This window comes from Plodia interpunctella, chromosome 28 (assembly GCF_027563975.2).
Source record: "Plodia interpunctella isolate USDA-ARS_2022_Savannah chromosome 28, ilPloInte3.2, whole genome shotgun sequence".
In the NCBI taxonomy this organism is placed as follows: Eukaryota; Metazoa; Arthropoda; class Insecta; order Lepidoptera; family Pyralidae; genus Plodia; species Plodia interpunctella.
In genome coordinates, this window is record NC_071321.1 from 3,848,067 (window position 1) to 3,861,093 (window position 13,027).

General features: G+C 31.6%; 1 protein-coding gene across 8 annotated transcripts in view; it reads left to right on the forward strand.

Annotated features, from left to right (window-relative positions):
• sff (sugar-free frosting) overlaps nucleotides 1-6,816 on the forward strand; it is a 47,435-nt gene extending 40,619 nt beyond the window's left edge. For 7 of the 8 annotated variants that reach the window (XM_053765894.1, XM_053765893.1, XM_053765892.1 and 4 more), the window contains 2 exons: nucleotides 1,929-2,013; nucleotides 4,353-6,816. In XM_053765894.1, the coding sequence (XP_053621869.1) occupies nucleotides 1,929-2,013; nucleotides 4,353-4,522 (255 nt within the window). In that variant the 3' untranslated portion in view covers nucleotides 4,523-6,816. Of the gene's footprint in view, nucleotides 1-1,914; nucleotides 2,014-4,352 lie in introns of all 8 variants that reach the window. The other variant, XM_053765899.1, reaches the window with a different exon arrangement.
• Nucleotides 6,817-13,027: the final 6,211 nt, after the last annotated feature.

Here is a 13,027-nt window from a genome sequence, read left to right on the forward strand (position 1 = left end):
ATAAATAAATAAATATATTAGGACAAATTGATTGACCTAGTCCCAAAGTAAGTTCTAGACTTGTGTTATGGGATACTAACTCAACGATACTATATTTTATAACAAATATATATATATAGATAAACATCCAAGACCCGGGTCAATCGGAAAAAGATAATTTTCCATCATGACCCGACCGGGGATCGAACCCGAGACCTCTCGATTCAGAGCCTTGGTTTGTCAAAACTGTTAGCGGTGTGTAATGTGACCTTGACTTGCCGTTGCCAGGCAACGAACAAACTCGCCACGTATATGAAAATAATATTGTATTTAAAGATAAAACTTTAAACATTTTAATACCTATTCTTTGTAGGTACTAAAATTTACATTGATGATGTTTGGGGTAGTTTTAAATCAAATTCAAAATTCTTTACATCTTTCATATTCGGTAAGTAGATCCTTATTACCCCCAAATGTGGCTTGTAGGTGACCAATTAGCGCTCTAGGGTAATAATGAAGCTAGAAAAGCCCCAGGGCGGGACGTAATTAAAAAAAAAACCTCACTCTTTCAGAAAGTTCGCGTATATTGACATCATGCATTCAGCCCAACGACCAAAGAGGTCGCTTCGCTATTCAGCCTTGTCTTCGTATAAATATAATAGTTCTAAATTTTTTAATTCTTCTCTCCTAATCGCATTGTATGTGGAGTCAGTACAGCATGTCAACATTTTACTTTTACCTAACAAACTTCAGTTATCTCTTCTTTGATAACTATTTTCCCATTCAATCCTAACCCTTTTGATATCACTACAAATCCATTTGTGTTTATACCATATTGAATTAATTGCATAACAGACTGACAGACTTAATAAATAATATGTATGTATTGATGAGACATGCTATGAAATACGTGGCTAATTCATTTTCGGCAAAATCGAGAATTCAAGGTCAACCACATGTCAATGACCCCGTGGAGTTCATTATCACCTGTATGTTTGTCTAGTGACTAATATTGATGTAATAAGATTTGTAAAACTTCTCAATTTCGTTCTTAAAAAAAAAAAACAGCTCTTTACATGGTCCTTTTTAATGAAAAAAGGCGGGAATAGAAAAAACTTTTACTTTAAATATTGTTTGTTTTTTTGCGATTTTTTACAATTACGCTTTTTCTACTTACCTCACAATCGAGATGTTAAGCAGAGTACTTAGCTCGGGTGTAAGCAGCAATTACTCGAGCTGCTACAGCCGTTGGCTACTAATCTACCATTACTCATGATATACATCACTTATTGATGTCAAAAAATTACTTAAACTAAGTCTACTGCCGAATTCCCAAGCGCAGGTGAAGAAGAAGCGGCGCAACAAACTTCACCGCAGCCTTTTCTCGAACGAAATCAATTAACAAATATAGGTCTTATACATATATTAAAAAATTAGGGGGACGAATTTAAATAAATAAATATATTGGGACAAATCACACAGATTGAGCTAGTCCCAAAGTAAGTTCGAGACTTGTGTTATGGGATACTAACTCAACGATACTATATTTTATAATAAATACATATATAAATAAACATCCAAGACCCAGGCCAATCAGAAAAAGATCATTTTCCATCATGACCCGACCGGGGATCGGACCCTTGACCTCTCGGTTCAGTGGCAAGAACCTTACCACTGCGCCACCGAGGTTGTCATCATTAAAAATGTCAAAATTTATTAAATCTTATTATTTATTAAATCTCACCACGTATCACCAAGGGGTTGGGGTTTAAAAAATGATTTAAAAATGGTCACGTGATTAAAGGACGGTTCGTTATTTGCCAACTCTAGCTCGTTGACTTTAATTCTCCTCTGTGTTTGTACTATCAATTTGTTGTGATCACATTTTTAGTCCTATTTCATTTCCCTAACAAATATATCGTAATGATTGATCAGTCGTGTGATTACAGCAAGCCGTGCGCGGGCGCCGGACGGCAGAGCCAGCCTCAGCGTCTCTAGACCACGAGATCATGGCGTGCGGGAGGGATCTACCTGGTGAGTGAGACAGACATACAGACAGATGGATGAACAAAATGGCGGCTGCGCTGCGCCATAATGTACCAAGAAATACATTTTATGGGGTTAGGAAGAATCTATTGATTTAAAATCAATCTTATATTTTAAAATTTATTTTTCATTGAAATCAAATTCAAATAAATATATATATATATATTATATCAAACTTTTGGCCGCGGCTTCGCCCGCGTGATTGTCCCACGGGAGCAGTAATTTTTCCGCGATGAAAGGTACCCTATGTCCTCCAAAACTTCAAACTACATATATGAAAAATTTCAAGAAGATCGGTTAAGTAGATAGAGCGTGAAGAGGCAACAAAATAAACTTACTTTCGCCTTTATAATATTAATAAGGAAGTTGGAACAGTAATTTTGCCTCTTTAATTAAAATTATTTATTTCTCAAAACATTACATCATTATATATAATACACTGAGAGCCACTTTTATGAAACATGAATTTTTTAACTTTATGTACAGTTCAATCCTAGGTTACCGTCTGTGTCGCTAAGCAGTTTTTACCCTAACTCGGTTTGATTTCCGTAATTTTATTGTATAATAGATGTTGCCCGGGACTTCGCTCCCGTGCGAATTTTGAGATAAAAAAAATAGCCTATATCAAACTTGAATAATGTACCTTTCAAATGGTGAAAGAATTTTTGAAATCGGTTCGTTAGTTTCGGTGATTACCCGCCTCGAACATGTCGAAACGTCAACTCACAAACGCTAACCTGTTTATAATAATAGTTTTGCAATTTATTCGTTTCTCATTATTGTTTGTGTCAAAATAAATGAAAGAATAAATTAAAATAAATAAATAAATAAATATATCAGGACAAATCACACAGATTGAGCTAGCCCCAAAGTAAGTTCGAGACTTGTGTTATGGGATACTAACTCAACGATACTATATTTTATAACAAATATAGATATATATATAAACATCCAAGACCCGGGCCAATCAGAAAAAGATCATTTTCCATCATGACCCGACCGAGGATCGAACCCGGGACCTCTCGGTTCAGAGGCAAGCACTTTACCACTGCGCCACCGAGGTCGTCAAAAAGTCGTCAAAAGTAATGATAACATTTTGTTCAACTTAAATTATGGTCATAAGACCACAGAATGTAAATATAGTTGTTGTGAAATTGTCTACACCGTTGAAGTTCGTTACTTGAAAATTTGAATTTTGGTTGTTTACAACAAAGTTATGAATACGTGTTTCAGATTTTTCTGAAAATTAACCCACGACCCCTTTGTAGACGACGCACCGCTGTACCCGCTGGCTGCACCTGAAACACACTAAAATATAGATTAATAAATATAAATAAAGTAATAGTTTTGATAGGTAGTTAAAAAGTGATATACTTACCCGCTTGATGTACATTTGTATGTCTTTGTTCAAATATACCCGCGCCGTAGGTGTACGTCATGTGTGCGCGAGTGTCACTTTGACAGTTGACATTGACAGCTCGAGACTGACGCTTCCCGCTTGCACACGCATGGAGTACCGACCGAAAGCTCTTCCAAAAATATCGCCTGTGTTCTTATTATTCAAGCCCTGGACCACGCCTAGCGCCTACATCTGTCCCTTACACCCTTCATAAGGGGGGTGAATGATTGTATGGGACTTAATACAATTTTCAAGATAAAAAGCTGAAAATTGGCACACTTACTTTTTGTAGTAAATAACAGTAATAGTAAATATAAAAAAAAATGTTTAATTTACGTTTGTGGTTAATAAAAAACCGGGACGTAAAACGTCATGGAAAATGGGACGGCACGCGTTGCAGAAAGCGGGAGTGGGAGTAGGAGAGGGAAATGGGAAGGAGACACGTAGTGGGAAACAGGACGGGACACATAGAAAAAAACATGATGGCACAATATGTAGGAAACGGTACGGGATATCTACTTACATTACATAGCAGGAAGCGGGATTGGACAAGTTTGCGGGACGAGACACGCAGCGGGAAATAGGAAATTGAACTAAAGATGAGAAAAAATGCGAATTTGAATCATATATGTTTACCAGTCTACAGAGTACGCGATAAAAAAATTACTGAAATTCTGCTATGAAATTCACGCGGGCGAAGCCGCGGGCAAAAGCTAGTATTATATACATGCGAAAGTTTGTGAGGATGTGTGTATGTTTGTTACTTTTTCACGCAAAAACCACTGGACCGATTGATATGAAATTTTGTTACACGAGTAGAATATAATCTAGAATAACACACAGGGTACTTTTTATCCCGAAATTCGCACGGGAGCGAAGCCCCGGGGCGCAGGTTGTATATCAGTATAATATAATCTCTCTACTCCAGGTACACACACAAAACGCTCATCGTCAGAATGCCGTGACGCGACATCATCTCCGCGTCGAGGGCTAGAGTCGCGCGAGTCTTCGCTAAAAGACGAGTTGCGACGAAACAATTCGTTGCGCGACAGCCGCCGAGAGGTGGCGCGGCAGTCGCCGCCCGCGACCATCGCGTGAGTGAACCGACTGTAGCTCTTTCTCTTTCTAGAAGACGGTGTGAAGTGAACGGTGTACGGAAGATGGGTGGTTCCAGGAGATGGGTGGAGTTTTGTTCTGTTGTGTTGTGATTGGTTTGTTAGTTTTCGTGGCTACGTGATTTGATGGATAAAATGTTTTTTTTTTAATAATATATATTTTTTTAAAAGTTAGGTATATTTACCTAAGTATGTGCTATTTATTTATAAAAGAAACTTATCAAAAATTTGACAAACAAAAAAGCATAGTAGTTTAGCCCCTAACTTATTGTTTTTTATTTCTGACATGTTTAAATCAATTTTGTTCGATGTGTTTAGATTTCAAATCCTATGAAAAAATATTTGACTGTAATTATAATCCAGAACAAAACCACTCTTTTTATTTATCATCTGTTTAGAAACAGAAACGCAAATGGGCTACAGCTCATAGCTCGGATGGAGCAACGCTGACTTTCACCTGTCACCATTGAGCGACGACACAAACAAGCGCATTTATACAAATTAATTTAAAATTTAAAATATAAACATTTATTATTATTTGACAATAAATCAATATTATATATTGGAAAAGAGAGAAAAGTTTAAGTCCCACTGCTGGGCAAAAGCCTCGCCTAACTTCCTCCGCGTTCTTGTCCCTTGGTGTTCTCTTGTCATTATTCGTCGAATGTTTTAATGTCATCCGACCAACTTTTCTGTATCTTATCTACTGATTTTGTTTAATCAATATGTACGATAGCCACGAAAACAAAGACACGATCTCTATGAGACATAAGACTAAACATGTTGAACATTTGAAAGAACTTAAAATTGTTAATTGACGCTCCTGCCTCTTTGTAAAGTGTTATATTTTGACTCTGAGCCCAACAAGGATTTTATATTGTGAAATCATTATAAAAGTAGCCTCCTACTACTCCTCAAGGTTTCGCCTATCTCTCTGCCAAATTACATCAAATTCGGCCCAGTAGTTCTTGAGTTTATTCAAACAAAACACCAAAAAAAAAAACCAAATATTTTCTCTTTATATTATTAGTATGGATGAATTAATCGAAAAATATAATCAAATCAAGATATATGCTACTTTTATGACGATTAAATAATACAGGCCATAAATGCTTTTGTCAAAATATTACATTTTTTTATTTGGGTAGAAGCGAAAATCCAGTTTTGCCAATGACGTTATATGTGTAAGCAAAATCAGACTTTAATACAATGAGCATAAAACTTATTATTGTTTACAACTATTATCATTACCAACTTATATTACCAACTTACAAAAATATATATTCCTACTATTTAAAAATTCAAACCACGAATATCATCAAATAAAAAAATAAAAAAAGAAAAAGTTGTGTGTGGCCAGTGAAACCAACAATTTTTTTTTTTAATCTCGTGTATCATAATAAATAAATGTCATACTTCGCTAAAATATATTTCAATAATAGGCCGTAAACTCATTGCGTTAAGGTCGATTTTAGAAGTAAGGGAAATAATAATGAAACATGCACAAATGTGTTTGAAAGAACTGGAAAGACTACAAACGATACTTCCAATACGATTTTACTTTTGGTGCCAGTAATTTTGATAGATTATTTATCGATTAATTTAGTCATTTAACCTTTGATGACATGTATGTAATATTCATATTAAATTTGTCTTATTGGAAAGGTGGATATAATGTTGAAAATAACCTAAAACAGCCGCTGCATACAGTTTAATTTTCAGTTTTGTACTAATTGTTTATTTTGCTTTATGTGCAATAGTTTATTGTTGTACCTATTGTTAAATTTGATTGTACCTATTGTTAAAACTTTTAATATTTTTTTTTTCTTTCAAACAAAATATTTTTTTTAATAGGTATAAAAAAATTAATATTATTTTATCATTTACTACTTAATACATTAATTGTTTTTATTATACTACCCGAAATTGCTGGCACCTCAGGTAATGAAGAGGGCAGTTTTACAATTTTTTTGTAAAAACTTTGTATAAAGAATTTATTTATTTATTTTCACATAGAATTGTGAATCTCGCGTTCATGTTACAAAATTGTGTAACTTAAAAATATGTACATTTTTTCACCGACGCTTCCTATTGTCACCATAGTAAAAAAAATTGGGAATACTTTTCACAATTATAAGTACTTCCATTTTGGATAATCGCACGTCCATGCTGAAATAGAATATTGCGCATTTTTTTTTTTCATTATTATAAGTAAATTAAAAATAATTTAATTTCATTGTGTTTAACCGGCAAATATAATACGTAAAAAAATTAAAAGTAAAAATCATATTTTTTATTATTATTTGGAATCGATGGCCATACACTTATCGTTATAATGTTGTATAAACAAATATATATTTTTTTATTTTGAGTTACATTTTTTAAATAATAGTTCTGGTTTTTTTTATAAAATCATATCAACTCTTGCGACAATGATATAAACGGCGTAATAAATCACAAATAAGATATACAACATCCAAAACGACTTGATTTGTGACTCTTTGAATCGCATGACGACATTTGAGGCACTAAGTAAAAAATACTTTTTGTTTTATTGTTACGAAAAAGCTAGTATGGAATATTATATCACCACAGACATTCATATATATATATATATATATATATATATATATATATATATATATATATATATATATATATATATATATATATATATATATATATATATATATAAATTAATTCTGGTAAACCACCACAGACATTTCGAAAGAAAATAAAATCCTTAATTTATACTAGTGCTTTGTACTCGAAAAAAAAAAAAACAAACAGACCTGGTTTTTATAAATATACATATAGCTGTATTTAGTAGGCTTAAACGTATATAGAAAAAAAATATATTGAAATTTTGAAACCGGCCATATTGATATGCAGATGATGTAGCTATCCACGTACACTATTTTTAAAGCGTGAATGCTGTATTTTTACATATAAAAATGTATTGCCAACTTCATTATAATTTCTACCAATTTAAGTGTCAATAACGGATATTTATTTACGCAAAAAAAAAATCTCAAATAGATTGGTATATATATTTCTTTTTTTATTTAAGCTAAGAAGGAATTTATAAATTGAAATTAATAAAAAAGTAATTTAGAAATCTTGTGATATTTTTTATTTATTTATAGAAAACAAGTATAATAAAAGTGGAAGCTTTGTTTCCATTTTAAAAGTTTCAAATTATATTTTTCTTATTGTATTCACGACAACAATTAACTTGTGGAATTAATACGTCACTCACTAGTAGAGAAAAAATTTGCTACAATAAAAACAAATGTAAAGAGTACTGATTACTCGTAGTAATGAATAGTCGCGAGAAATAGACGCATAAATACCATTACAACTTATCTAAATAACAAAAAATATATAAATTTACCAAATGTTCGCTCTTGGCACTTTGATTGGCAGTGGTCGTAGTCAAATTATTTTGTTCAATTTAAAATGGCTGTATATATAGATTTAAAAAAAATAAAAAATAATAACAAGAGGCCTACCACGAAACATGCAGCACGTTACCAACGTCCACATGCTTTCTCTTTTTCACATATCGTGTAAAAAAAAAGAGAATGTGTGTACGCAACGACGTGCTACGTGTTTTATGTTTCATGATAGCCTCTAAGTTCTTCCTAAATTATACACTATTAAGTAGATTATTTGAAGTTTCGACCATTATTAAATCATTCTCAAATACTTCATATTAAACGTCTGTATTGCCATAAAATTGAACAAAATAGTTTAACCGTGGTTTTCCCTTAATACACTCTAAATCACATTTCTACCTCGACGAAAACATGATGTTCATGGAAAAATGAACTCTAATGCGTGTTCTGTAGACGTATTTTACATTGACAACACGGGAGGTGACAGCGAGCGGTCCGCTAATTTGTTGTCAACGTAAAATATGTCCACAGCGGACGCTTTGAAGTCCATTTTTCAATGAACGTCATCGTGCTTGGGGGGGGGGGGGTGCGGGGGAACTGTGCTATGACCACGATTCTGTCTTGGTTGGAAGTGTATTTTCCCTATAGCGTTGTGAGAAAAGTTAAGGCTTATAGTAAGTGTAGATAGCGGCGCTTCTAACGGGTTTTATAAATTTTCCGATATAACTTTGAAATGTGACAAGTCAATGTATGATTTTGCTACATTAATAAAACGTATTTATTTATTTCGACACGTAATCTTTATATCTCTGATTAAAATTATTTTTTTAATCATACTTTTTTGTAGTTATTTTTAATCATTATTTTTAGTATCATTGTTTATAGTTTAAAAAATATAAGTAATCTTTATTTTAGATAGAAATTAATTCAATTTCAGTCCAATCGAAATTTATTTTTCCGTAACTTTTGAAATGTAAAAACCAATTACCAATAAGAAGTACCTGGTTCAAAATATATATTTAAAAAATATATATTATTATTTCACTTTTCATTAAACTGTATTGTTGAAATTACAGTCTATTTATTAGAGAGTTTTTTTTTATGAGTAAAATTTTTTGACATTGCATAAAATGTTAAATATTGGTTTATACATACCCCGGGTTGCCAGCCGAGAGAAATAGCGGCCTTATTTTGTATTCTTTTTCTAGACTGTACTAAAACCTATTAGGTCGAATTAAATTATGACAATTATAATATTCATTTCGGTCAATGAAACTTGCCATGTGTGGTTCATGTGGTTGTCTTGTCCATACATTACCACACACTGCTTGAGTTTTGTTTACGATAATTCTATCTTTTTTATGCCCTTAAATGCATATTTTTTTCCTAAATTCCAAATTATTTTATTGAATTGGCTGTTGGCAGGGCCGACATGTAATGATATGACGTGTCAGTTTAACAATGGAGCGTGTAAGTCTTTTGTAACTGAATAATTGCATTATATGTGATACGTATCTTATGCTACTTACCACACTACAAATTTGAACGCTTCTATGAATTACAAAAATACATTATATTGAACTTACAAAACTACAGAAAAGTCTCTAAAAATTAAAAAAAAATGTTTATGTAAAAAGTATGCATTTAAGGTCGAAAATTTGATAAGTAAAGAAAAATGGTTTATTTGGTACATTATATTATAAAGAAAATAAAATTTATTGGATTTGTTTGAATTAATATTATAGTTGGATCCTTTCAGGTTTCCAATATTTTGATTTATCGGTCATACACTGCTAGTACAACAAAAATTTAGCAAATTTTGCAGCTTGAATCATATTAATTGATGTACAATGTACATATATATACAAGCAAATTGAATGTTGTATATTTATGTAATAAAAACACGTTATTGTTGGTTTTACATGTAAATAGTTATATGTATGTGTATAATTTTAGTGCAATACATTGTGTGATTGGAAGTCATACATTTCATATGCGCACACGCAGTTTGTAATGTAGGAGTAATGTGTTATTTATTTTTATAAACATGACATTTGGCTATGTGAATGAAATTTCGAAACGATAATATATATATTTTTTTTGTTTTTAATTTATTTTTGATTGGCCTAATGTAATATTTGACGTTTGAGCTCTTTTTTATATAAGTTAAAATACAATACATTGGAATAAATACAGTCTAGTCCCTTTCTATTTCCACAGGAAAAGGGCGCGTGATGTACAGGGTTACTGGTATCAAATGCAAAACCTCCTAAAGACTACTCGGGTACATCAAAACAAGCCACTTTTATTCCACGACTTTTCGTGATTCATAGTTTTTTTTTTAATATAAAATATATACAATCTAATTTTTGATTCTGCACATGTTAACTGTATGTAATAGCCAAGCAACACGAGACAGTACAGTAGCGTTATGTAGCGGAATCGAACATAGAGTTAACGTTTTATAGAAACAACATTAAAACTAAAAAAAGGTTTTTTTTTGTATTTATTACGTTTCGACAAAAATCGTAGAACAAAAGATGTTAGTCTCTATGTACCTTATGCGCCTTTGGAAGGTGATGCGTTAGATACCAGTAGCCCTGTATATATCTATTTTCTAACGATTACTTATTGCAAATAATTTGTTTTATTTACAATCACAATCTGTCAACATAGTGCAGAAAACAAATATTTAACGAACTAATTTTTTTTTGCCATTGCAACACCAAATAGAATGTACACGATTGGTTGATAAACGCCCAGTGTTGCCAGCCGACAGGAGACAGCGGCCACGTTTATTTTCTTCACTTTCTTGACAGACTGCCATTTTTATAATGTTAAACATTTATTTTTAGTAATTTAATTTTACGGTTCAAATTGAGAATAATAATTTCCATAAATTCACTTTTCTTGTATATTTTCATTTGAAATATATTTCTAGATAGGCAATTTGTATAGTGTGTATGTGAAGATGTGAGTTTTGTATAAAAGTCTTTGAACATTATTGATCACACAGCCTGCCTTTGGATTACTAATTCGTTTCAGCTTAATGCGCTCATACATAATCACTATATAGTATAAAACAAAGTCGCTACCCGCTGTCTGTCTGTCCCTATGTATTCTTAGAACAACTACGCAACGGATTTAGATACAGGCTTTTTTTTATATATGTAGAGATTGTAGAATTCAAGAGAATGTTTTGGATGTCATATTTTTTTAACCATGGGATTGAAGTATGAAGTGTTTGTATATACCTGCAAGGTGAATGCATTGTAATTTCGATTACGAGTTCTAAAATGTGTGTTAAATTTGAGCAAAGAAAGGAGATTGGAAGAATCAAGAAGATGGTGAATGATTTTATATTCTTTCATTTCATATTAATTTAACTTTCATGACAGACCGATTCTTAAAATATTAGCTTTTAATATAAATCGGCCTTATATATTAAATTTCTGTTTTTTATTCTTTCCTTTTGTAATTAAAACTTCTTTAGCGGCGTTGTGTACTTTTTGTGATGGGTAAACAAATGTCAAACTCGCGTCAGGACACGTGACCTGTCAAAAATTCGTAAGACGTCAAAAATGCACAACGTTAATATTCAAGATTTAAATTCTGCCGCCACTACCGGAGTGCGACCCGTTTTTTTTTTACTCAAAAATTGATTTATAAAGTCCAAGGGCAAACGGCAGTGAGTTAATAAAAATGGCTTTTGTTTCAGTTTGTATATGCGAGTGCAGTAGTTGTGGTTTTTTTTTTCATGTTTTTATTGACTGAGCAAAAAAATGCTTGTAATATTTTTTTATATAATTTTTTTTTTTGACAGACATTATATGTATATTGGGTCTCAAGGCTCTGATCAAGACGTGGGGCGGTAAACTGGAATTAGGTTTCGAAATTCGATATCTGTGCTGTACACATTTTTTAAAAATAATTATAGATTTTTTTTTTACTAAAGATTTCAGTGCGTTCTGACCTCAGTCTAACCACATTATGTTGAAATGTATAATTATTTGTAATATTCGAATGAAGCTTCCGATTAACAATTAAATGAAAATTAAATATAAATCCATGCTATTGTAGACTTTCGCTATTGTTATTACAATAGCGAAAGTCTACAATAGAAAGTCTGTCTCTGTTCCGCTTTCACGGCTAAATCGCTGGACCGATTTTGATGAAATTTGGTATGCAAGTAGTTAAAGTCTCCCATTCAAGCATAGGTTTAGTAGTAGTTTTTTTTTTTAAAGTCAATCCCCAATTGACTAGAATAGGGGGCGAGATTTTGTGTTCCGCTTTTGCAGAATAACTAACCGCGATCAAAAGCTAGTATTAAATAACTTTAATTCATCAACTAAAGTTTTCAATACATGTATAATGTTTGTCAATAAACAAGTATTTTTGTATGTTATAATGTATTAGGTGCTAGTTTAATTAATTTTTTTGTTAAATAATGCGCGTTAATTGTTATTTTTATATCTAGTCGATTATTTTATTGTGCAGGGTTTTTTTTTTATCATTAAAACTGTATGCATTCTCTTCGTAGACCTGAGTCGTCACATATCACAAAAATATTAAAATTTCATATCTATTATTAAAATTTGTATATGCAGATATATAATATGTGAGTCGTGTCATATTACATGACAATTTTAAGTAAGTATTATATTTTTTTATAATTTTCATATATATATTTTTTTTTTATTTTCTATTCTATAAACAATATTAAAAAATCATATTCGTGTAATTGATTTCGTGTGTGTTTTAATGTATCATCTCGCTAAAATGTGTAAAAATTGACCGAATGAATGTACGACATCGCTTGTTCAGTTACATTTGTAAAAAAAAATAGTTATTCAAGGAACACATTGTGAATTCGTAATTTAAGTTACAAAAGCTGCATAGCTAATTATAATTATGTAATAACGTATTACTATTAATAAATGAAATATACATATTTAACATTTGCAAAGAGATAATGTAATTTTGTACTCACTAAATCAGATTTCGATTCCTTCGATGTCTACTATAATCATTTTTGATTATATATTATAAAATAATTACACGAAATTAAGTAAATGTTTTGTAATATGTAA